This window comes from Drosophila arizonae, chromosome 2 (genome assembly GCF_054131065.1).
Source record: "Drosophila arizonae isolate 15081-1271.41 chromosome 2, UAZ_ARI_1.0, whole genome shotgun sequence".
Lineage (NCBI taxonomy): Eukaryota > Metazoa > Arthropoda > Insecta > Diptera > Drosophilidae > Drosophila > Drosophila arizonae.
The window spans coordinates 26,949,960-26,973,611 of NC_142922.1; the positions used below are offsets into that span (position 1 = coordinate 26,949,960).

Below are 23,652 nucleotides of genomic sequence, written 5' to 3' on the forward strand. Positions count from 1 at the left end.
TTCTACGGAAGAATCGCTGTCCTTTTCAGGACTGGAGGTAACATATGGATATGATATTAGTAAATTAATTGATTTCGCACAAGCTAAATTATCTTCAAAATGGATATTTGTGAATATCGGATCCAGTAAACAAGAAATTGCAATTAAATGTGTTTTTTTTTTTCAATCATTTAATCATTTAATCATTTCTTTTTTTACCGCATGTATGACTGTCATAACATCGACGCGTCGACCGCTCCTATAGCCACAGGTGCATCATTAATGTGCGTCTTCGGGCAATTCTAGAGCTGAGAGTGGTAGAGGGATAGTGCTTTAACAATAAATATTGAGAAACAATAGGCGATAGCCTAATAAATCTCTGGAGCATAAATAAACGGAATTCCAACTTGTCTTTACATCCAAAATCTGTTTCGGAGGTTGAGACGAGCTTGCTTTTCTTGTAACGCATCGCTGGTAGTTGCACTGCACTTGAAGAATTTTACAATGTCTCGCACTTTGCATATTAATAAATTAGTCTTCAACTTACATTACCGACTCAGTGATGAGACTGATTGTATGGGCAAAGCAAGGATCTTTAGCTTAGGCTATAGTTTTATATTTCAGTTCAAGATATTTCCTAATAAATTCCTAATAGTGCTCCGGCACATTGATATCAAATCTTGTCGTTAATTCCATTATACTTTTGAACCACAGGGCCAATAGTCAAAGAGAAAAAGTGATTCTCTTCAACCCAAACATCCTAAAGCTCTTCCCAGCAATGACCACTAGGAAACGTCGTGAGAAGGGAGGACTAACGGATCTACATAGCACATATGTATACCCCTAGACTACATACCTTGCCACCTTTATTCAAATTTCAGTATGCCTTTCATCTAGAGCAATGCTGACTATGCAGCGCGACATAAGACTATCATTACGCAAATAATGAGCAGTAACTCCTAAACAACTGGTAAAAGCCATAATTTCGCTCCAAACATCACATGTTAGTGTTTTGAATTTTGCAATGCATTATAATATTATAGTATAAAAATCCACTCCCTTCAACGATATCTAGCGATCTTTTGTCGGCGTAAGTAAAGTAATGCAACCTGAGTTCTGAATTATCTTCTCTGCCATCCGAATACGAAAATTTGCGTTCCATTCATTGTATTATAGACTGTTGTATTTTTTTCAGGTGGCTCGCATATATTTTCCACATCGCTGTCTGATTCGGTATGAGCTTCTACAAATTTTTCCACTGCAGATGTTTTCGATGAACTTGTTGATGGTTGCTGCTTAGTTCATGTCTTGATGGACTCAGCAGATCTAGATCTCTTGTAAATTTTTATTTTTTTTCCTAATCTTATTTACACTAATAAAATATAAAACGTAACATAATTTTTTTGTGCACATACTTCAGGCAATAATAAATATAGTGATATATATCATCATAAACAAATCAATCACTCCCACACTCGAAGACGTGACAAGATCACATTAAATCCTTTTTATGTCGACCAACGGTCAGCATAATCCAAAGTCCAAGCAACAAAAGCTCAAAACCAGACCTATAAAACATCCCCAAAATCTTGCATAGGCAGTTCAGTTGTAATCCAGTTGCGTTCGTAAATTATTCTTGTGTTATTTATAAGGAAATCAATTGTACTCCGTTATGGGAAATAAAAATTATTTTTTGTAATTAACCTACAATGAAAAACTTATTATTATAAGTATCTGAGATAGTTTAGTATTAATATTAGTCAACTAAAATGAAGTATGTGTCATCTAGTTATCACTGTTTGTTAAATTATTCGAATGAATAACAGCAATGACAGATAGATGGCGCGGTGCAATGGAAGTAGTGGCGATCCCTAAATATCTCTAGTGCTCCACACAGTGGCAGCGCCAGTGGTACCGCTGTAGAAAATGAATAAACCCATCATTTGAGCGCGGAATGGAATTCAATATAATCTTAATTTAATTGTATCTGTCTTACCAAAAAGTCGGATGAAAGGTATACATATGTCTCTCATGACCTTTTCTAGTCTCTAAATTAAAGATCATCGCAACACAGGCATGCTTAACATTAATCAATTATTTTCACTTCGTAAGCAAGTGAACGAATTTTCACACATATTCTACACTTGTTATATACATACATACATATGTATGTATGCATGTTCGTACTTAATAAATTCCATAGGCACACACATCAAACGAAACCTTGTGAACTGATTATGGAAAATTGGAAGTAAGTTGTTGATAAGCACAGCGAACTTTTATTGAAAACAAATTTTGCATTAGATTCGAATCAGCGTTCAAGCTGTGCGGACTTTTTCTCTCAAACAAATATTTTACTTAATATTTTATAATAGAAAGCCAAAATGGCAAAGGATAACCTAACGGCTGTTTTACATGGCATTGAGGACATGCGTTTGGTAGGAAAAATTCAAAATACATAATAATAATTATAAATATAAATGTTTTATTTTGCTCACGCCATAAACAGGAACAGCGTCCTATACCGAATATTTCCCCAGAAGGTAAAGATTGTTTTATTGATTTTCAAATAAATTGATTTTCAAATAAATCTGATTCACAGAGGTTTTAATCGCAATGGATAGCGTTGGGATCTGTGGATCAGATGTTCATTATTTAACTAAAGGTCGTATCGGCCACTTTGTGGTGACCAAGCCCATGGTAATTGGCCACGAAAGCGCAGGTGTGGTTGCCAAGGTGGGCAGCAAAGTTAAGAATCTGGCTGTAGGAGATCGAGTTGCCATTGAGCCGGGAGTTCCTTGCTACAAATGCGATCATTGCAAGCAAGGCAGCTACAATCTGTGTCCCGATATGGTATTCTGTGCCACACCCCCTTACGATGGTAACCTGACCCGATACTATAAGCACGCAGCGGACTTTTGCTTTAAGTTGCCTGATCATGTCACCATGGAGGAGGGTGCGTTACTAGAACCTCTATCCGTGGGAGTGCATGCCTGCAAACGTGCAGGCGTCAGCTTGGGATCGAGGGTGCTGATTCTAGGTGCAGGTCCTATTGGATTGGTTACACTGCTGGTGAGTGGCCTTCCTCAACCATTCATTTGCAGATCACTTCATTGTGAGTGCTCTAGGTTGCTCAATCTATGGGTGCAACGGAAATTTTAATAACCGACCTGGTGCAACACCGTCTGGACATTGCTAAAGAGCTGGGCGCCACTCACACTCTGCTGCTGACGAGTGATGAGACAGCTGAGCAGGTCGCGGATCGTGTGCGTAAAGCAATGGGTGAGGACCCCGACATATCGATTGACTGCTGTGGAGCGGAGAGCACTACACGTTTGGCGATCTTTGTAAGACCCCAACTGATGTCTTTTATATGCATTTGGTCTATAACTACGTTCTTTGTTACGTCAGGCTACACGATCTGGCGGTGTTGTTGTTATTGTTGGCATGGGACCGCCTGAAATGAAGCTGCCCCTGTTCAATGCCTTGGCTCGAGAGGTAGACATTCGCGGTGTCTTCCGTTACTGCAATGAGTGAGTGGAAACCTAAGTCTATCTAAATATACAGGCTAACAAGTTCTTTGTCATTGTAGCTATGCCGCTGCTTTGGCCCTGGTGGCCTCTGGAAGAGTGAATGTAAAGCGACTTGTCACCCACCACTTTGATATTAAGGAGACACAAAAGGCATTCGAAACAGCTCGTAGTGGTACGGGCGGTGCCATCAAAGTTATGATACATGTTCAACCTAGGAATGCCAACAATCCTGTAAAATTTTAGCTCAGAGATTTTAGTAAGCGCTGGAATATAATTCTGAAAACATGTAATACGTAGTTTTAGAAGAAACAATAAATTTATTTGCTTGGTACAAAATTAACCGTTTGTTCTTATAGTTTCAAAATTACATTTGCATTTTATGCGCTTAGTTTCGGTAGTTTAAATTAGGACTCAAGCAAAAAAAAAAAAAAATAAATAAAAAAGGCGCACAAAATGTCCAACTTGCTGTATTGGCGGTTATCTCGACCCCTCTACACCTACTTATCCGTTAGATTTGTTTGTTATCGTCCATTGGCTCCAATGATCCGATACTTTCATGAAGATAAGACTGAGGAGTTCAAAAAACGCCTGCGACAACGAATGAAAAAGAATGTTGAACTAAAAGACGATGCTGCTAAGGCCAAGCAAAAAGCAACCACCCATACTACCATAGCAGAGTCCGCCAGCTTATCGAAAGTGAACGAAACTAAGCCATCGACCAGTATTAATATAAATGAGAACAGTCCAAACCTATATGGCGTTGAGTGCCCTATTCAACCGAATGTCGACTCTGACTGTTCAGCAGTTTCCAGCTCTTCGATTTCAAATCCATCTCAAGATAAGGATATCGAGTCGAGTGTGGAGACATTTGAAATCAGGGCGAAAGCATTTGTTGAATCAGCCAAACATAAGGAAAAGGAATCTGAACGCCCAACAGATGAACAGCCTTCGAAAAATAGTCCAAAAAAGAAGCCAAAGTTTTCTCCAAGTACTTCAACACCAATTGATTTGAAAAGTGCCGACTCACCCAAAAAGGATTCGCATGATCCTATGAAGGAAAAAAGTAAAAGTTTTCCCCTATTTAGACCTGAAACAGAAAACGAATCATCTGGTTTAAAAATATCAGCAAAAGCTGAGAAAACATTGGAGTCTCAAAAAGATTTCAAAAGCTATGGGTTGAACGAATCAATTAAAATTGAACCTTTCAACTCAAGTCAAAGTGTTTCGCATGAATCAGTGGAGCAAAAGGGTGAAAGCTCTAACCTATTTAACCTATCTAGAACTCAAGTAAATAAAGAAACGGACATAACATCAACAAAAGCTGAGAAAACTTTAGAATCTTTAAAGGACTTTAGGAGCGAAGGCGGAAAAGATTCATTTAAAATGAAATCTCAAGTCCCATGGGAGGGAATGTTCGATCACCATACTGATCGCTATATTTCTAAGACCAAGCTGCGAAAAGAAAGCAATGAAAAGACTGTAGGTTCCAAAGGTGAGAGATCCAAGCATATGTCTATGGATGGGCCAAAGGGGCAAAGCATGATTGAAGAAAATAGAATTGAACAATTATCTCAAGCAGAAGCGGAAGCGGAAGCGAGAGCTGAAGTCAAAGCTGAAGTGAAAGCCCAAACGAAAGCTGAAGCGAAAGTGGAAGCGAAAGCCGAAGCGGAAGTCGAAGCGGAAGCCGAAACGGACGAAGAGATGAAAGTAGAACCGAAAGCAGAAGCGAAAGCGAAAGCAGAAGCGGAAGCGAAACTGAAAGCTAAGGAGGAAGCAAAAGCTAAAGCGGAAGCGAAAGCTATAGCGGATGCCGAAGCAAGAGCTAAAGCGAAAGCTAAAGCGGAAGCGAAAGCTATAGCGGATGCAGAAGCAAGAGCTAAAGCGAAAGCTAAAGCGGAAGCGGAAGCTAAAGCGGAAGAGAAAGCTAAAGCGGAAGCGGAAGCTAAAGCTAAGGCGGAAGCGAAAGCTAGAGCAGAAGCGAAGGCTAGAGCGGAAGCGGAAGCAGAAGCTAAGGCTAAGGCGGAAGCAAAAGCGAAAGCAGAAGCTAAAGCGAAAGCGGAAGCTAAAGCTAAAGCGGACGCGAAAGCGAAACTGGAAGCAGAATTGGTTGCCGCAGCAAAAGCAGAAGCCGAAGCAAGAGCAGAAGAAAAAGCTAAAGCGGAAGCGATTGAGAAACTGAAAGCAGAATCGGCGGCCGCAGCAAAAGCAGTTGCCGAAGCTAAAGCGGCTGTCAAAGCAAAATTCAAATTAGAAGCAAAAGCAGATCGTGCTCAAAAAGAAATTGAGTCTCAAGCTAGAGTGAAGGTGTTAAATGAAACAAAAGCCATACAAGGACAGAGTAAAAGCAAGTCTGAAGAAACTCAACAAGAAACGGGAAATGCTCTGAGTTCTAATAGCAAAATTTTCAATGTAAAGAATACCACAATCCAAAAGGAAACTAAACAAACACAACAAACATCAACGGACACAAGTTTGGATACCCAAGGCAAAACTGAATCGACACAATCTCAAACAATTTTGGATGCTGAAGGCAATAAAATATTAGTAAAAGGCGCAGTAAACGAGCTGTTTAGAGGTGAGGCTGAATCCTCAAAGAATGTGCAGAAGCGATCCACTTTTAAGGCGAGCAAATGGAATGCCAAACACCTTTTTAAAGAAAAAAAATCGAAGAATGAGATGAAATCTCCTAAAGTGGACAAAAGCTTTAAGCCTATTTTCAAGCCTACTCAAAACAGGCTAGCGACGAAATCAATCATATTAATCAAATCTGTACTGGATAATTCCAAGAGCTCTATTAAAAATAAGGAAGGGTTATCTAAAGCAAAAGTCTCTCAGGGCACAGCAAGTAACGATGGCGTATCGACCAAATCTGAGAACGAAACTAAATCTACTAAAGCTGAAAAGCCCCTCCTTAAGAAAAAAGCTTCTCAAGGCCAGCTGGGGATAAAGTCAAGTACATCGATCAAATCTATATGGAATACAAAGGATAATGCACAGAGTTCACTTAAGGATAAGCAAGCATCAAGCTACGATGGCGTACCAGCAAAATCTGAGAATGAAACTAAAACTATTAAAGTTGAACAAAATCTTAAGAAAGAGCTTGGTCAAGGTCCACTGAGCACGATCTACAAGAGCAGCATAAAAGCTAAAGAAGGGTTCACCAAAGAAGGATCTCCTCAGAGTGCGTCAAGCAAAAAGAGCGCAACAACTAAATCTGGTACCAGTGCTAACATTGAAAAATGGCTATCAAGAGCTAAGCAACTAAAGGATACCCAGGCAAGACGCTTTTGGAAGAAAAACAGTACAGTAGATTTATTTCGAGAAGCCTTCAAGCCAAAAGATCCATCTATTCAACCTAACAAAGAAACGAAGACCGACAGCCCAAACAGTCACAAGAACCCTACATCATCTTCATCGACAGTTATCAAGGATTCGTTTGAGTCGGTCGACCCCGACTCATCTAATTTAGATAATAAAATCTCGGATGATACAATCAAGGCTAAGCCAATTGATTTAGTTGCATCAGGCAGTTCAGTTGTAAATAGTGGACAAACTCAATCAAAACACGTTTTTAGTCCAGATAGTATCAACGTAGATTTTAATGAAGGTGGGCTAAACTTAAATCAGGCCGCTTCATGTCATCCAAAACCTGAAGCTATATATTACGGATTCAAATCCCCTGAGGACAACAAATCTTCTGAAAAAATTGACAATAAGAAAAACAACACCGTCGAATCGCTTCTTCTAAGCAACGCCAAGAGCCCATATAAGCCAAAGCCAAAGACATATAAACCTCGTCCGATCACAATTGGGGACATCATCGCAAAACTTAGGCAAAGAACTAAAAGCGAAAAGATTAAGGCAAAGAACATTCAAAGTCTAACTGAAAGTGGCAAGTTTAGAGAAGAGTCCAAGCCTGGTAAAGGGAACCTTACCAAGTCATCTCTAACTGGAACGCCAACCGACGAATTCTCTAAAAAGCCAGTAAGTGATAATACGTGCGATCAATTATTCTCCAATTCGATAACAAGTAATACAATTGCTAGTAAAAGAGCAAATGAAACCCCTTTTGAATCTAGTGATATTGATCAGAGCTATTTGTGGCCACCGTCGCAATCGGTGGGAAATTCGGATATAGGAAACACTATAACATCTTACCCAAAAACGCAGTGCGTTGCTTCTGACGAGATCCAGATTCACAGGAGTTCCACTAATGCAGATGTAACTAGTTTAGGAAAATTTGTAAATGTTGACCAAAATGATATATTAGACACAAGTAAAATTGTAAATAAGGAACCGACAAAGATAACCAATATGTCAACGGATGACTTCTCGCCAGATAAGCTATATAATTCTAAAACAGAAGGTGAATATCGTACCGCAGATATGTTTAGCGTTCAGGTGGAAGAGGAATCATTAAATTTAATGCCCGTCGACAAAACAAAGCTCGGTCCCAAAGTAAAATCAGTGAAAAAGCTAGTAGATGACAAAAAAGTACAAAATGAGTCCGTACAATCGAAACCAAAGCAAAATTCAAAAGATAAAGATGATGTTGCAGGTATGTTAAATAATCGAGGAGAGAAGGGATTGGAAATGGAAAAGTCCAGATCAGACAAGGAAACAGAAAGTCAAGTAGAGGAGAAAATGGAATTGTTTGAACATGTGAAAGATGAGAAAAAACAGATAGAGCTGACTAGTCAACCAAAACGTAAACTGACGCTCACAGAATATCTATTTCAGTTCCTTAAAGGTCAACGAAATAGCAAAAACGATCCTGGTCGTAGGAATATCACAACTTCGGCTGCTCAATGCCAGGACACAGATGCGGACGATTATCGTTTAAGTAAGCGTATAATGAAGAAATATAATGTTAAGCCCAAAAAATCAATTAAAACAGAGACTTTCATTTCGCCGGATGTGAAGAAGCGTGGCATGGGCTCCAACATAATCCGTAGGCAACGCAAAAGTACGGAAACCAATCCAACAAAGCTTCCTCATGATAATCGGCCCAACATCGAACAGCCGACGATACCAAAGGCCACCAGTATTACTTCCGATACTGATTGGAATGTGGCCCCAAACCCGAGACCCGATGAAGTCTTATTGGGCTCTAAAAAGTCTGAAATAAATAAAAACTTAGATGATCGCAGTGTTGATACGACAAACATGCCTGATGGCTCTCCGCTCAAATTCGATGATAAAAGTCCAATTGATAAAGAAGATACAAAGAAGGAAACTAACAATATTGAAATTAAAGGTGGATCCAGATACTGCTTAATGAAATTGAAAGCTGTTAAGGGCATTGGAATAGACAACGAAAGTGGCAAGCGAAGATTCAGTGCCTTGGGTCGACAGCTGAGCCAGAACATTGGTAAGTATATATATACATATATTTGTATATATACATATAAACATGTATAGATTATAGACCTTAAACAGTTTATTATCAGATTAACACCATTAGTCACGCCCCCTTATTGGACATTCAATGTCATATCGAGGTGAATGACAGTTGCGTTGTATAGATTACCAGAATAAACTAAACTATAAATATTTAATATACACACTCAGCTACACACATATTTGCTGCCAGTGATTATACACATACAGACTATAAGACATTAGGTAATTAGGTCATTTATAAGTCAACATAATATCACTAACAATTATATTTTGTGGAAAGTTTTTGCTTTTTTCAGAACCGACAAAAATGCTAAGGACCGGTCTTAAATAATACCTTGCAACAACTAATGAAAAAAGTCATTAAACATACAAAAGAAACACAAAGACGAAGTCAAGCCTCTAAGCAATATATAATATTTGAATATTTCACGTTTTAGTGGCTTTTTTTTCAATAAAATTAAAAAGAATAAGTTATTTAATGAAGAATAAATCAGTTGGTGCTCTAAATTTATTTAACTGCAATCGATAATTATCGACTAGATAAACTAGTTATATATTTACTAAAATTTTGTAAATAGTGCTATAGTAAAATTAACTAGAAACCGTATATTTCAAATACTAGGGACATGTAACATGTTCTTAAGCAAATGTACGCATTATCACGGCCTGAAAGTTTTATAAATCTAAAAAAAAAAAAAAAAAAAAAAAATTAATTATCAAACTCATATGCTTTTTTTCGTGTAAGTAGAAAAAAAATAGATATTTAAATATATACTCACTGTAATCATTTCCACTGAATAGTTCCCGTAAGTATTTACCCAAAGTAATTTCTCTAAGTGCTTCTAAGTATTTCCTTTATGTATTTCCTTTACGTTTTTCACTTACGATTTTCCGTTACGTATTTCATTAACGAATTTCTTCTAAGTATTTTCTTTACGTTTTTCTTTATGTATTTCTTTTGCGTTTTTCCTTTACGAGCTTCCCTTACGTTTCCTTTACGTGTTTCCTTTACGGTTTTCCTTTACGTGTTTCCTTTACGTTTTTCCTTTACGTGTTTCCTTGACGTTTTTTCATTACGTATTTCCTTTCCGTATTCACTTTACGAATTTCTTTTAATTATTTTCTCCAAGTAATTTCTCTAAGATTTCCTAAGTATTTTCTTTACGTATTTCTTTTATGTTTTTCCTTTACGTGTTTCCTTTACGTATTTCATTAACGTATTTCCATTACGTGTTTCCTTTACGTATTTCCTTGACGTATTTCTTTTACGTATTTCCTTTGCGTATTTCATCCAAGTCTTAAATGCTTGCACGCTTCAATTCACATTATTGCACTGCACCAGTGACCCCGACTAGGCCTGGGCGACTGAAGAAATGCTCCAGAAACGGCCCTTTATATAGGCAACTTTCACTCAAAGTGGTCATGGCACTCAAAGTGGTTATGGGAACACTCTCTGCTGTGCAAGCATTCTAGCTTTGTTTTACTCAAATATAATTACGAAATGAGAACGGCTGCATGCAAAGAGACCCTGAGCCCTTTGAAAATGGGAAATCATGCTATATTGTACGATGTACGTCAATTTATAACTACCCACGAAATTCTAATCCCGCCGATTTGATTCTTTCTTTAAGCTTTTATTATGTTGTGCCTTTATAAATAGGAGTACAGGGAATATCCTAGGGCACCTCACTTAATTAAAATCAGATTAAAATCATATTAATTATAACTTCAAGCCCATTCAGTTGAGCAGCATTGCATATATTGCTCAGGATGTCTGCATTACGAGACGTCTTTTTGCCTGACAAAGCATTGTAGACTTTTAGCGATCAAGTTATCATATGAGATGTATATTAGTTCTTCGAATCTGAGTTTACCACATACAAATACTAAGAAGAATCAAAGCAGGCGCAACAGCGACCGTCACTTTAGGAATATTATTCGAATGAATGATATGTAGGGCACGCGTTAAAATTGTAAGTATTAAACCTGAACTAAAAATGCTTGTACGCTCTTTTGTAAGCTGCATTTCGCAAGTGTTCGCGAGGTCTTTCACGTCCTCGTTTGGCAATGGACTGATGAAAAAGATTGTGAGCTACCATGTCCTCATTAGGCGTGTTGCTTGCGACCATAGGAATGACAATAATGGTAGGCAGATCTGAGGTATAGTACTCAACTTTCAATTAGTATAACAATAAATACATTCAATTATTGTAGATGTCTCGCAAAATGAGACCAAACTTGCAATGGATAACCTCACGGCTGTTTTATACGGCATCGATGACATGCGCTTGGTACGACGCTTGGAGAAGCCAGAATAAAAATGGTTCTCTTACTTATTTTTTCCTTATTTCCATATACAGGAGCAACGCCCAATACCCGATATTTCCCCAGAAGGTAAATTTAAATTGTGATTGATTCATTCACCTACACCTTTCTTTTCCTACATACACAAATACATTAGAAGTTTTGATCGCAATGGATAGCGTCGGGATTTGTGGATCAGATGTTCATTATTTGACTAAAGGTCGCATCGGCCACTTTGTGGTGACCAAGCCCATGGTAATTGGCCACGAAAGCGCAGGTGTGGTTGCCAAGGTGGGCAGCAAAGTTAAGAATCTGGCTGTAGGAGATCGAGTTGCCATTGAGCCGGGAGTTCCTTGCTACAAATGCGATCATTGCAAGCAAGGCAGCTACAATCTGTGTCCCGATATGGTATTCTGTGCCACACCCCCTTACGATGGTAACCTGACCCGATACTATAAGCACGCAGCGGACTTTTGCTTTAAGTTGCCTGATCATGTCACCATGGAGGAGGGTGCGTTACTAGAACCTCTATCCGTGGGAGTTCATGCCTGCAAACGTGCAGGCGTCAGCTTGGGATCGAGGGTGCTGATTCTAGGTGCAGGTCCTATTGGATTGGTTACACTGCTGGTGAGTGGCCTTCCTCAACCATTCATTTGCAGATCACTTTATTGTGAGTGCTCTAGGTTGCTCAATCCATGGGTGCAACGGAAATTTTAATAACCGACCTGGTGCAACACCGTCTGGACATTGCTAAAGAGCTGGGCGCCACTCACACTCTGCTGCTGACGAGTGATGAGACAGCTGAGCAGGTCGCGGATCGTGTGCGTAAAGCAATGGGTGAGGACCCCGACATATCGATTGACTGCTGTGGGGCAGAGAACAGCACACGCTTGGCGATCTTTGTAAGACCCCAACTGATGTCTTTTATATGCATTTGGTCTATAAATACGTTCTTTGTTACGTCAGGCTACACGAGCAGGAGGTGTTGTTGTTATTGTCGGCATGGGACCGCCTGAAATGAAGCTGCCCCTGTTCAATGCCTTGGCTCGAGAGGTAGACATTCGCGGTGTCTTCCGTTACTGCAATGAGTGAGTGGAAACCTAAGTCTATCTAAATATACAGGCTAACAAGTTCTTTGTCATTGTAGCTATGCCGCTGCTTTGGCCCTGGTGGCCTCTGGAAGAGTGAATGTAAAGCGACTTGTCACCCACCACTTTGATATTAAGGAGACACAAAAGGCATTCGAAACAGCTCGTAGTGGCACGGGCGGTGCCGTCAAAGTTATGATACATGTTCAACCTAGGAATGCCAACAATCCTGTAAAATTTTAGATTGTAGTAAGCTCTGGGTTTAGAAAGTATGGGTTCTGAAAATATGTAATACGTACAGTCAGAAAGAATAAATATTTTAGTTTGGTGCAAAATTTAACTTTGTTCTTAGAGTGCTTTGTGTCGGCACTTTACACTTGGAGACAAAGGAGTTAGAATGTCCAATATGCTGTACTGCCGGTTGTCCCAATCTCTTTGCACCAACTCATTCGTTAGGCTGGTTTCTTGCCGTTCATTGTTTTCTACGATTCGTTATTTACATGAAGATAAAACTGGTCCCGATTCTGAATTCAAAAAACTATTGCTACAACAAATGAAGAAGAATGCTGAACTGAAAACCGAAGCTGCTAAGGAAAAGCAAAAGACAGACTCCGTCATTTTATCTAAAGAGGAAAATGTGAATCCCCCGACCACTATTGATATAACTGAGAACAGCAGAAATCTGTATGGTTCTGAGTTTCCAGTCAAAGTGAGCCCAACCTCTAAGGGTTCATTGGAATCCAACTCACCGACTGTAAGTCAATCTCACAATAAGGACAGCAAGTTGAACTCGAATGTAGAGGCATTTAAAAAGAGGACGAAAAGCTTTGTCGAATCACCCTTACGGAAAAGAAAAGGGTCTAAACGTCAACTGCTGACGAATGAAAGAATGTCAAAAAAACTTAAAATAGAAGAAACTCAGACAAAATTGGAAAACAAAAGCTTAAAACTATCAAAAGAAGATAATGATAAAGTCAAAAACAAGCCTGTCGAGCAAAGAATAAGTGATGAAAGCTTAGGTGATGAAAAGTCTCATGCTGAAACTAAAGCAGAGCTTGCAAGAAGTATAATTGCGTTCAAAGCAGAACAGATGATTTCAAATGAAAGTAAAATCCTTAAGGAGCAGAACAAAAGCAAACCTGAAGCAGATAAAACATCAATCAATCTCTCGAGCAGTGATAACAAAAGCAATGACGGGATGAAGCTGGGAAGCCAAGGGAAATCTGAAAAAAATGTGAATCGTGAAACCGATAGGAACAGAACCAGCACAAGCAAAAATGGATTTGAGCGATTCATGACCAACATAAAAGACAAAAATCAACAAGCCCCAAAGCAATCGGATAACATGAAATCATTTATGAAGAGCAGATTTCTTGAATACATTTCTAAAGCTAGAAGTAGGGCCATGCAAAGTAAATTGAAGCAATCCACTTCTCTAAAAGCTAGGAAGAATTCGAGTACTACAATCAAAGCTGATTCAAGCACAAATGATAATTTACAAAGATCTATAGAAATTAAGGGAGGGTTACCGAAACCAAGACCCAGTCAGAACAAGAGTGCATCTGAGAAAGGAGCTGAATCAATTGAAAAAATAAAAAGTCCTACTCAAACCCAGTTTGAGACAAATTCTAGCACAGAAATCAATTCTAAATCGACTACAAATGATAATTCCAAGCAATTATCTAAAACAATCCTACTCCCAGGCACGACAAGCAACAAAGGCGTTTCAATCAAATCCGAAAGCGAAGAGCCTAAATTGAAAGTAGTTGAAAGAGACTCTCTGAGAAATAAACCAACTCAAAGCCAGTTTGAGACAAAGCCAAGTACAGCAACCAAAACTGAATTGGACACAAAGGATTTTTCTAATATCTCCAACAAAAACAAGAAAGGGCTATCCAAATCAAAGACCCTTCAGAGTGCATCGAGCGGCAAGAGCACAGCAACAACATCCGAGGCATTACAAAATACGTCCAGCTTTACTACTAAAATTAATGAAGAGCTAATCAAGGCTAAGAAATTGCAGAACTTGCAGTCAGCAAAGAAGGCTAAAGAGGCGAAATCCAAGAGCATCAAAACAAAACCAAATCCAACAAAACCAAACCAATCCCCATCAAGCCTATAAAAGACTGAGAGTACACAGCCCACAAGAACCCAACGCCAGCTGGTGTTGATAATTTGTTTGAGTCGCTAAGCCATGTACACTATTCTCCAGTTCCGATATAAAGCTCGTCTAATTAAACAAAGATCATTTTTAGTTTCTAAATTTTCGAATCGAAAAGTAGTCGTAAACAGTTGATGTCGATGAAACATATAAATAATGCTTAGCATATTTATTACGTATTTCATAGCATTATTTTAAGAAAAATCTTAATATGATAGAAGAATCAGTCTCATTTGCATTGGAATACGTCCTAGTAAAATAGCAATGAAATTTTTAATTGACTCAAGTAATTTAATAAAAAATAATATTTCTCGATAACGAATATCAATTTGAAAATTGCCTTCATAAGCCTAGGGTTTGAAGGCAATGATCTTTTAATAACTAGTCGGTCACAAGTTATGAACTGTATGTTAATGCCTAGCTCTATAAAAATAAAAGTGAGCATGAACTGAGAGATTGGAATGCGCTTTCGACATTAGCTTTGGTCTACTATATATTTGAGCTATTTAAGCAGCCTATAACATGTTGGATCTTTAGTGAAACCATAAATTGTTTTTCACTTTTCTTTATATATTTATGTATGTGTGTGTGTAAATATGTCACATACAAATGATAGGCTACTTAGGCAGGCCAGGTAACTGTTGTCATGATTGTGACAAAGTTGTTTAGCTCGGATAGATTATCATTGTTTGCTTGAATTTAGTCTGGGCCAGACCTCAAAATTTCTAGTAAAAAGTCTAATTTCATTTTACAGCCCTGGCCAAAGATGTTTACGCGAACAGTTGTAAGCTGCAATCCGCAGGCATTAGCGAGGTCGTGCAACTCTTGCATGCAGCCCGTGATCACGTTCAGCAATTCTTTGTTTTGCAATGGACTCATGCAAAGGCTGGACAACTGTCAAATTACTACGCGTACAGTCGCCACTGACCAAACTGATGACTCTATTGGTCGTAAGTTATATCAATTGGATTAAATGAGGCTTTCATTTCACGCACCTACACAACGCCCACAGATAATCATAGCTCGAATGTTAAGGCCACTGGTCGAAGGCATAACGACAGTAAGGCTGCCCCGAAAGGCAAGCTACCGATTCAAGGCAAGCCCGCCACACGCAAATACAGGGTGTCTTGTCAACGCTTCTATAATGATGATTTTAGGCGGCGGGATGTTGCATCAATTTCACAAAGGCGAAGGGAATTGGTTGTTCGGCAGAGCAAGGAAATGCTGAACGAACTGGAAAACCTGAGAGTTCAGTGTGAAAGCTTGGTTCAACAGCACCCGAATGCCAATTTGGTCGAGCTGGAAGATTTGAATAGTGAGGCAAGAGCCATTGTCGAGATATGCAAAGAGCTGAATCAGCAGCATGAGAGCGATAAAATGCCGGAGCGTATTAAAAATTCATCACATTCGGGAAATACAATTATCAAGCAAGATAAGCAGAAAAAGCAACAACACATTTTGAAAAGGCAATGTAAAGCTTTGGCAAAAACGAAGTCATTACAATGGAAAAACGCAGTTGCTAATGGAGAGGAGCAGCTTGAACAGAAGGTTAAGGAACTGGCCCAGTATAAAGAGTCTGGTCAATCGGGCAAACAGCAAACGCAATCGAAAAATCAGATCGACAGGAATATGGATGACATATTTGACCACCTTCATCAATTTAGGCTCGAAAAGCAGCAGTTCGTAAAGCAACATGAAGTATTGAAAAGGCTTGAAGAGCTGAAGCATCAGTGCAGAAATTTGGCATACATGGCAAAGGTGAAGCCCATGGGGGCGATTGGTACTACAGATCCAGAAAATTTCAAACAGCAGTGTAGAGAGATGTCGCGTAAGGCAAATAATGCAAAAGATGAAACAAATAAGGATAAGGGCGAAAAATCAGATAAATCGAAAAAAGAAAAAGGAGACAAAAAGCAAGTCAAAGGTGAAACTCAGCAAAAAGAAAAAGGAAATGCAAAGGGAAAGGGAGAAGGCAAAGAAGGGGAGGGAAAGAAGACCGACGAAATGGCTGAGTGTGAAAAATTAGCTAAAGAAGAAGAAGAAAAAAAGTGCAAAGAGCAAGCCATGAGAGAGGAGTGCGCGATTTTACTCGAAGAGGAAAAAGCAAGGAAAATCAAAGAAGCGAAGCAAAAGAAAAGCAGAGCATTTCAGAAAAAGCTAGAGCGCGAAAACAAAAAGAGGCAAGAAAGAGAGAAAAAAAAGAAAGAGATGGACAAGAAATGTCAGGAATTTGCCCAAGAAGAAGAGTGTGCTAAATTAGCTAAGAAAGAAAAAGAACAGAAAGAAAATGAAGAGCTGGAAAATAAATGCAAAGAACTATCCGAAAAAGATCAGTGCAGTAAATCCGACAAAGGAAAAGATGAGAAGAAACAAGACACGAAAGGTGCCAAGGCAGAAAAGGAAAAGAACGAGAAAGGAAAAGGCACAGATCAGAAAGCGAAGGGAAAGAACGAGAAAGAAAAAGGCACAGATCAGAAAACAAAGACCGATACCAAAAAGAAACCAAACAAGATAATGGCCACCTTTGAAGAACTCAAGGAACATTGCCGAAATTTGGCTAAGATGGCGAAAGCTAATTGCAAGAAAGACACACCTTGTAAAGTAGACCATATTGAAAAAGAATGCATGGAAAAGGGCCAAAAAGAACTGTGTGATAACGCAAATAAAAAGGAGAAGGGCCAGGAAAAGAAGGACAAAGGTAAGGGAGAAGAAAAGAAAGGGAAAGAAGAACAGAAAGGCAAAGCTAAGACAGAAGAAAAGCAAGGTAAAGCTAAGGGAGAAGAAAAGAAAGGCAAAAACGCGGGCACGGCGGAAAAAGATAAGGGTCAGGAAAAGAAAGATTCGGGAAATAAATTAGCCCAACAAAAAGCTGATGCAGAGAGAAAGGCGAAACTAAAAAAATGCAAAGAGTTGGCTGAAAAAGATAAATGCGCCGCGTTAGCTAAACAGAAAAATAAAGGAAAAAATCTAAAACAGAAATGCAAAGAGTTAGCACAAAAAGAACAGTGCGCTAAATTAGCTAAGAAAGAAAAGAAAAATAAAGGGGAAGACGATTGCGAAACAGAAAATAAGGACAAAGGCGCGGATCAAAAACTGGACAAAAAGGCGCGATGTGCCCAACTGGCAAAGAAACAAAGAGCCAAGAAAAAAGCATTGGCCGAAGAGAAACAATGTGCTGAATTGGCGAAAAAAGAAGAAGAGCAGAAAAAGGCGTTGGCCCAAAAGGAAGCATGGGCTAAATTGGCAAAGAAAGCAAAGGAGAAATGTAAAAAGTTGGCCGAAAAAGAACTATGCGCTAAATTGGCTGAAGAGGAGCAATGCGCTAGATTGGCAGAAGAAGAGAAATGCGCTAAACTGGCTGAAGAAGCAAAATGTGCTGAATTGGCAGAAGCAGAGAAATGCGCTAAGTTGGCAGAAGAAGCCAAATGCGCAAAATTGGCAGAACAAGAGAAATGCGCTAAATCGGAAAAGAAAGGAGAGGGAGAGGACAAGTCCAAAGATGGAAAAGGTGATAAAGATCTAGATGAAAGCTGTAAAAAATTGGCGGAGGAAGAACAATGTGCTAAATTAGCAGAGAAAGAAAAGAAAAATAAGAGCAAAGATGGAAAGGGTGAGAAAGACCTAGATAAAAAGTGTAAGAAATTGTCAGAAGAAGAACGATGCGCTAAATTGGCAGAGAAAGAAAAGGGGAAGGACAAGTCCAAAGAAGGTAATAGCGACAAAGATCTGGATAAAAAGTGTAAGAAATTGGCCGAAGAAGAACAGTGCGCTAAGTTGTCAAAAAAACAAAAAGAACAGGAAGGCAAGAGTGAAAAAGGAAAAGGTGATAAGGCTCTAGATAAACAGTGTAAAAAGTTGGCGGAGAAAGAACAATGCGCTAAATTAGCAGAGAAAGAAAAGAAGAATAAGAGCAAAGATGGAAAGGGTGATAAAGACCTAGATAAACAGTGTAAAAAATTAGCGGAAAAAGAACAATGCGCTAAATTAGCAGAGAAAGAAAAGAAGAATAAGAGCAAAGATGGAAAGGGTGATAAAGACCTAGATAAACAGTGTAAAAAATTGGCGGAAAAAGAACAGTGCGCTAAAATGGCAGAGAAAGAAAAGGGGAGGGACAAGTCCAAAGAAGGAAAAGGTGATAAGGATCTAGATAAAAAGTGTAAACAATTGGCGGAAAAAGAACAATGCGCTAAATTGGCAAAAAAAGAAAAGGAGGGTGAGGGTAAGAATGAAAAAGATGACAAAGACCTAGATAAAAAGTGTAAAGAATTGGCGTTAGAAGAACAATGTGATAAATTGGCAAAGAAAGAAAAGGAGGGCGAGAGTAAAAAAGGAAAAGGTGACAAAGATCTAGATAAAAAGTGTAAAGAGATGGCGTTAGAAGAACAATGTGCTAAATTGGCAAAGAAAGAAAAGGAGGGCGAGAGTAAAAAAGGAAAAGGTGACAAAGATCTAGATAAAAAGTGTGACGAATTGGCGTTAGAAGAACAATGCGCTAAATTGGCAAAGAAAGAAAAGGAGGGCGAGAGTAAAAAAGGAAAAGGTGACAAAGATCTAGATAAAAAGTGTGACGAATTGGCGTTAGAAGAACAATGCGCTAAATTGGCAAAGAACGCAAGGAAGGAAAAGAGTCAAAAGGGAAATGGTGACAAAAATCTAGATAAAAAATTTAAAAAATTGGCTGAAAATGAACTATGCGCCAAACTAGCAAAAAAAGAAAAGGAGGGCAAGGGCAAAAAAGGAAAGGGTGTCAAAAACCTTGAGAAAAAGTGTAAAGAATTAGCTAAGAAAGAAAAGAAAGCCTTCGAAAAGAAATGCAAAGAATTGGCAGAAAGAGAACAATGCGCCAAACTCGCCAAAAAGGAAAAAGAAAGAAAGCTAAAGGCACAATGCAAAGCAATGGCTGAAAAAGAAATGTGCGCCAAATTAGCTAAAAAAGGAAAATCTAGCAATAATAAACAAGCTAACAAAGAGGAAGAATTTAAAGAAAAGTGCAAGGAACTGGCCGAGAAAGAAAAATGCAAAAAAATGGAACAGCAGTCAAACTTTGAAAAACTTAAGGAGCTTTGTAAGAAGTTGTCTGAACAGAAGAAATGTAGTGAAATTAAGAAAAAACAGGAGAAAAAGAGCCGAGACGATCGTAAAGCAGCTGGTATGAAATTACGAAAAGAGTGTCAAAGAATTGCCTCCCAAGAAAAGCCTGAAGATTCCTGAAAACAAGTGTCAGCCTGAAAGCTTGTGTTAGCAGAAATCGTGTCGTATGCAGAGTATAGCAAACTTTTCAATAGCAATGAATACTATTGTTCAAGCCGCAAAAATTTCACTTTAGCATGGAAATGTGTTTATAGAGATAAAGGAAATTTTTAGTGGTAAAATGTATAAGCAATATTATTTATCATATTATTCGAAATTTAAAATTTATTCAAACTGCTCCCCTCTGTTCCACGCATTAAAATCAGATTCATGTATTTAACCCATTGGAACCAAAGTTATCAAATACATGAGCTGTAGTTTCTATATCAATTGTAATTCTCGCTTTATTTCTGGGGTCGACAAATTACGGATTAAAAACGTAACCACGAGGCAATTGAGCTCCATACACGGTTTACGCGCGTTTTACACCTGCCTATGACAGTTTAAAGTCTATTAAAAAGATTAAAATATTGAAGTAGCAATTGATTGAAATGCGAAATGTACATGGTGTATAAAAAGTATGGCATAGGTATGTGCCGCTCGGAAAAAGTGTTTTCCAATTTCTCGGACCTAATAAACAGATAGCTAGAAACTATTGAGCGTATGTTGCCGATTCGCATAGCCTCTCCGTTTCAATTAGAAGTAGATATATTTAAAATATTTGATTTTCTAAATTTGAATAAAAACGTTATGGCAATAAATAACGAATAGTAATAATGCAATAAATTGTCAACGATTTTTGAAACCAAATAATTCGCAATTCAATATGTAGAGCCATCGATTATTTAACTGCTATAGCTTACCACCACTAACCATGCATGATTAGTGTAACGACTAATATGCGATTTGCCGCGTTACATAACCATGACACGAATCATGCAAAATATCGATTTTATTATCGCAGGATATGATATCGAACATATAATTTACTGGCTATTTCCATAAACTTTAAAATTCGTTGTGATTCCCAACTTATTCAAGATTTACCTCTGTTGCCAACTTATTTTATTTGTATAGAGCTCTATAGCGTTTAATATATCCCTCTGTTTTAAAAATGAAACACTTAAATAATTTAACAATCATTTTATTTTATCTATAAATCAATCAATGTGTGGGAATTACTGGCCAAATTAGAATTGATGGTAACGCTAGCGAGAAGTTTAATATAAATCTCTCACAGTGCTTGCGTTACCAATTGAACATTGCTGTGCTGCGCTTAGCAATTGACATTAATTTTTAAACTATATACAAAGCGTTATCTTTGCAGATGCAACAGCTCTTATACTTTGTACAAGTAGGAATTAATATGCATTGCTTTGTTACAATACAATTATAAGTAAGTTAAACTTAATTGTATGTCTAGTCCCAGCAAGACTCAATGTTCGTTGTACAGTAATAAATGCTTGTGTAGACATACGCAATGTATATACACAATGAAGGATCCGTTGACCAGTAAAAGCTATTCGCGATTTACACTACATCTTAGTCCACTTTTAAAACTAAACAAATTTTGAATGCTCGTCAACAGACAGATCCAGCTTATCCAACTCACAGTTTGTCGGCAGTTAGTGTTAGCGGTGGTTTAGAGGCTTCCGAAGCCCCACTTATTGATTTATGGTCGGCACGCTCCTGCTCCGACAACCAGGCCATCTGCAAGAAATTCAATATGTTATTTATTTGGCCACTTTGAGGAAGCGGTTCCAACTCACTTTTTGCTTGTGTTGCTGTACAGCATCTCGACATCTATCGAGAACCATTTTTTCTGTCAGCGTGCCATCCTCCGAGGCGTATACAGCAGCCTGCCAAGCAACGCCCAATTTAGATATTTCACGACCCGACATGCCCTCGCACATCTGTGCCATCTTAACGCATGTCTTGCCATAGTCAAAGGTATCAAGTTTAAAGCGTCTGTAAAATGTTGGTTAGCAACTAATTGGCCGTTAATATACAATCTTTACTTACTTCGCTCCAGCGGCTGCCGGCTGTAGGACATATTTGTCAAAATAGAGCCGCAGTAAGCGTTCTCTCTCCTCAAGACCAGGCAAGGTAAACTCCACCATCTCGTCCAGACGGTCGTTGATTGCATAATCAAACTGCTCTGGCGTATTCGAAGCCAGTACAAGCATAAATTTTGGATTCTGTTCGGAAGTTCTATACAAGAAAGCATTCAATGCAGCACGCAAATCTTCAGAAATTTTCTCCGACGAGCGTTTGCGCAGAAAGGCATCCGCTTCGTCAACAAACAGCAAAAGGCCCCGCCTTGAGGTATTCGACCAGTCGAATACCTTGTGTATGGCTGTGACACCTTCTTTGCCCATAGGCGCCACATCACCACCGGTCATGATAGCGAAATCCATGCCAGAGTGTTCGGCTAGTTTTTTGGCAAACATTGTTTTGCCAGTTCCAGGTGGTCCGTGCATCAGCACGTTGCGATAGAATCCGCGATTGATCCGCGTGTTTTTCGTAGCGATCGCAATATCGCGCAAACGTTCTTCTAGTTTCGGATTCAGCACAACGCCTTGCAGGGCATCCGTGGGCTTCGATCGCAACCGTTTCATATACTTCACTGGATGCTTTATGGCATCCAGAAATGCAAAACGCGAGGTTTCACCCACAAGCGTTGGTTTTCCAATGCGTGCTTCAATGTAACGCGATACCACGCCCGTAGCACCCTTCGCACTGTACACTCCCAGTGCAAGCAGCGACAATCCACCAGCAGCCGTCAAGACCTTATCCCAGTCGGTCAACATCGCCTCCGCACCAGCACCAATCACTGAACCAGCGGTGCTAATAATAATTAACATTATTTTTTGTCACATATATAATATTTCCACTATGAACTTACCGTATACCCTCCAGCACTGTGGTACGATGTTCTTGTGCCTTTAGGCGAATCTTCTCAAGATTGATATCCCGATTCTCGCGATCCACTCGAGCCTTGGCTCGCAGCTCATGCTCAAGTAGCTTCAGACGATTCTTTTCCTTCATCTCAATTTCATGTTCAATCGTCTGACGCCGCATGGCTTCCTGACGCTGCACGCTCTCCTCCTGTTTGCGAAGATTCTCCTCCTGCACTCGCTGTTGTTGCACCAACTGATCTTCATACCGCTTGCGCGACAATTGATCTTGGTATTGTGCACGTTGCTGCTGCTGCTTGGTCTCCTCAATGAGAGTCTTGCGCCGCTCCTCGTGGTCAATGCGTTTCTGCTCAACTTTGGCCTGCTCAATATGGGCCTCATATTCCTTTACCTTGGTGGCATACTCCTGTTGTCGCGTGCTCTCCTGCATCTTGGACAATTCCAGTGCCTCCCGCGCATGTCCTGAAACATGTCATATAATCGTTAATACCCACGCACATACACACATCTGCTTCAATCAACATTGCCATCGGTTATGCAATGCGTGCAACCGATGATGAAATTTTTGAATGAAAGTATGTTTACTAGACGCTTACTTGAACGCTCGAGTGTTTTCGCTGCGTCTGCCGCACGTTCCAGAGCCGAGGAATCGAACCGATAAGCCTCCATGGCCTTGCGCTCTGCTTTCGTAAGTTGCGAGTCATTACCACGTTCGCCGGCAGTTTGACCCTCTGGTTTGTCAGGTCCATCTGCTCCACCACTAAAGTCCGTCGGTTGCTGACGATTTCTACCCAATAACCATGACATGTTGCTATGTTATTCGTGTTTACTATGTTGACACCCACTCAAAACGTAATTTTGTCACAATATAAGCACGAAATATACTAAAAATAAATTGTACGAGCTTTTTTTCAAACCCACATTCGACAACGTGATTCTAGTAGTGATGTAAGAACCACATCGATATACAATTTTACTGATAGCTTATACGATGTATCGAATAGCCGTGATAAATGGTTAAATAATTCACCATAGACAATGAAAATCATGTTCATAAATCATTTGTAGGAATTAAAGTATCATTTGTGTATGTTTATTTCAATGATATGTATATTTATTTGCTAAGTTTGAATGAC

The 23,652-nt window shown here is 39.1% G+C and overlaps 5 protein-coding genes across 9 annotated transcripts; 4 read left to right on the plus strand and 1 right to left on the minus strand.

The window, feature by feature from the left end:
* The first annotated feature begins 2,277 nt into the window (after positions 1 to 2,277).
* On the plus strand, positions 2,278 to 3,852 carry LOC108617343 (sorbitol dehydrogenase-like). The gene is made up of 6 exons (XM_089476693.1): positions 2,278 to 2,417; positions 2,489 to 2,522; positions 2,582 to 3,051; positions 3,108 to 3,326; positions 3,391 to 3,512; positions 3,572 to 3,852. Exons 1-6 carry the CDS (start codon positions 2,364 to 2,366, stop codon positions 3,753 to 3,755), a joined length of 1,083 nt encoding a protein of 360 aa, XP_089332819.1. The 5' UTR covers positions 2,278 to 2,363; the 3' UTR covers positions 3,756 to 3,852.
* Positions 3,853 to 3,965: 113 nt separating this feature from the next.
* Positions 3,966 to 9,405, plus strand: LOC108610674 (uncharacterized). Of its 3 annotated transcripts, XM_089476659.1 has the most exons (3): positions 3,966 to 8,355; positions 8,410 to 8,883; positions 9,196 to 9,405. In XM_089476659.1, the coding sequence occupies exons 1-3, from the start codon at positions 3,966 to 3,968 to the stop codon at positions 9,240 to 9,242; spliced, it is 4,911 nt and encodes a 1,636-aa protein (XP_089332785.1). In that variant the 3' UTR covers positions 9,243 to 9,405. The 3 variants fall into 3 exon arrangements, with proteins under 3 accessions (XP_089332785.1, XP_089332784.1, XP_089332786.1); XM_089476658.1 differs by having other exon boundaries at positions 3,966 to 8,883; XM_089476660.1 differs by lacking the exon at positions 9,196 to 9,405 and having other exon boundaries at positions 8,436 to 8,607.
* A 1,298-nt stretch (positions 9,406 to 10,703) lies between these two features.
* On the plus strand, positions 10,704 to 14,550 carry LOC108617271 (sorbitol dehydrogenase-like). Of its 3 annotated transcripts, XM_089476691.1 has the most exons (8): positions 10,754 to 10,888; positions 10,950 to 11,060; positions 11,130 to 11,206; positions 11,276 to 11,309; positions 11,377 to 11,846; positions 11,903 to 12,121; positions 12,186 to 12,307; positions 12,367 to 14,550. In XM_089476691.1, the coding sequence occupies exons 2-8, from the start codon at positions 10,991 to 10,993 to the stop codon at positions 12,548 to 12,550; spliced, it is 1,176 nt and encodes a 391-aa protein (XP_089332817.1). In that variant the 5' UTR covers positions 10,754 to 10,888; positions 10,950 to 10,990; the 3' UTR covers positions 12,551 to 14,550. The 3 variants fall into 3 exon arrangements, with proteins under 3 accessions (XP_089332816.1, XP_089332818.1, XP_089332817.1); XM_089476690.1 differs by having other exon boundaries at positions 10,704 to 11,060; XM_089476692.1 differs by having other exon boundaries at positions 10,732 to 11,075.
* A 581-nt stretch (positions 14,551 to 15,131) lies between these two features.
* Positions 15,132 to 19,994, plus strand: LOC108617177 (uncharacterized). Its single transcript, XM_089476662.1, has 2 exons — positions 15,132 to 15,418; positions 15,481 to 19,994. Exons 1-2 carry the CDS (start codon positions 15,235 to 15,237, stop codon positions 19,677 to 19,679), a joined length of 4,383 nt encoding a protein of 1,460 aa, XP_089332788.1. The 5' UTR covers positions 15,132 to 15,234; the 3' UTR covers positions 19,680 to 19,994.
* Positions 19,995 to 20,726: 732 nt separating this feature from the next.
* Positions 20,727 to 23,640, minus strand: bor (ATPase family AAA domain containing bor). Its single transcript, XM_018003030.2, has 5 exons — positions 23,113 to 23,640; positions 22,504 to 22,978; positions 21,621 to 22,445; positions 21,368 to 21,566; positions 20,727 to 21,308 (listed from the first exon to the last, which is right to left on the minus strand). Exons 1-5 carry the CDS (start codon positions 23,321 to 23,323, stop codon positions 21,207 to 21,209), a joined length of 1,812 nt encoding a protein of 603 aa, XP_017858519.1. The 5' UTR covers positions 23,324 to 23,640; the 3' UTR covers positions 20,727 to 21,206.
* Between the last annotated feature and the right edge of the window lie 12 nt (positions 23,641 to 23,652).

What these genes read in the sequence shown, in the direction of transcription:
- LOC108610674 (XM_089476658.1), top strand. Translation starts at nt 3,966, where the DNA reads ATGTCCAACTTGCTGTATTGGCGGTTATCTCGACCCCTCTACACCTAC. An exon ending in ACAGCTGAGCCAGAACATTG is followed by an intron (nt 8,884 to 9,195) that starts GTAAGTATATAT and finishes TTTTGTGGAAAG; the next exon opens with TTTTTGCTTTTTTCAGAACC.
- LOC108617271 (XM_089476690.1), top strand. Translation starts at nt 10,862, where the DNA reads ATGATATGTAGGGCACGCGTTAAAATTGTAAGTATTAAACCTGAACTA. An exon ending in TTGGATTGGTTACACTGCTG is followed by an intron (nt 11,847 to 11,902) that starts GTGAGTGGCCTT and finishes TGAGTGCTCTAG; the next exon opens with GTTGCTCAATCCATGGGTGC. An exon ending in GTCTTCCGTTACTGCAATGA is followed by an intron (nt 12,308 to 12,366) that starts GTGAGTGGAAAC and finishes TTGTCATTGTAG; the next exon opens with CTATGCCGCTGCTTTGGCCC.
- LOC108617177 (XM_089476662.1), top strand. Translation starts at nt 15,235, where the DNA reads ATGTTTACGCGAACAGTTGTAAGCTGCAATCCGCAGGCATTAGCGAGG. An exon ending in AACTGATGACTCTATTGGTC is followed by an intron (nt 15,419 to 15,480) that starts GTAAGTTATATC and finishes CAACGCCCACAG; the next exon opens with ATAATCATAGCTCGAATGTT.
- bor (XM_018003030.2), bottom strand. Translation starts at nt 23,323, where the DNA reads ATGTCATGGTTATTGGGTAGAAATCGTCAGCAACCGACGGACTTTAGT. An exon ending in GAAAACACTCGAGCGTTCAA is followed by an intron (nt 22,979 to 23,112) that starts GTAAGCGTCTAG and finishes GACATGTTTCAG; the next exon opens with GACATGCGCGGGAGGCACTG. An exon ending in CCGGCAGCCGCTGGAGCGAA is followed by an intron (nt 21,567 to 21,620) that starts GTAAGTAAAGAT and finishes AACATTTTACAG; the next exon opens with ACGCTTTAAACTTGATACCT.
- LOC108617343 (XM_089476693.1), top strand. Translation starts at nt 2,364, where the DNA reads ATGGCAAAGGATAACCTAACGGCTGTTTTACATGGCATTGAGGACATG. An exon ending in ACCGAATATTTCCCCAGAAG is followed by an intron (nt 2,523 to 2,581) that starts GTAAAGATTGTT and finishes TCTGATTCACAG; the next exon opens with AGGTTTTAATCGCAATGGAT. An exon ending in GTCTTCCGTTACTGCAATGA is followed by an intron (nt 3,513 to 3,571) that starts GTGAGTGGAAAC and finishes TTGTCATTGTAG; the next exon opens with CTATGCCGCTGCTTTGGCCC.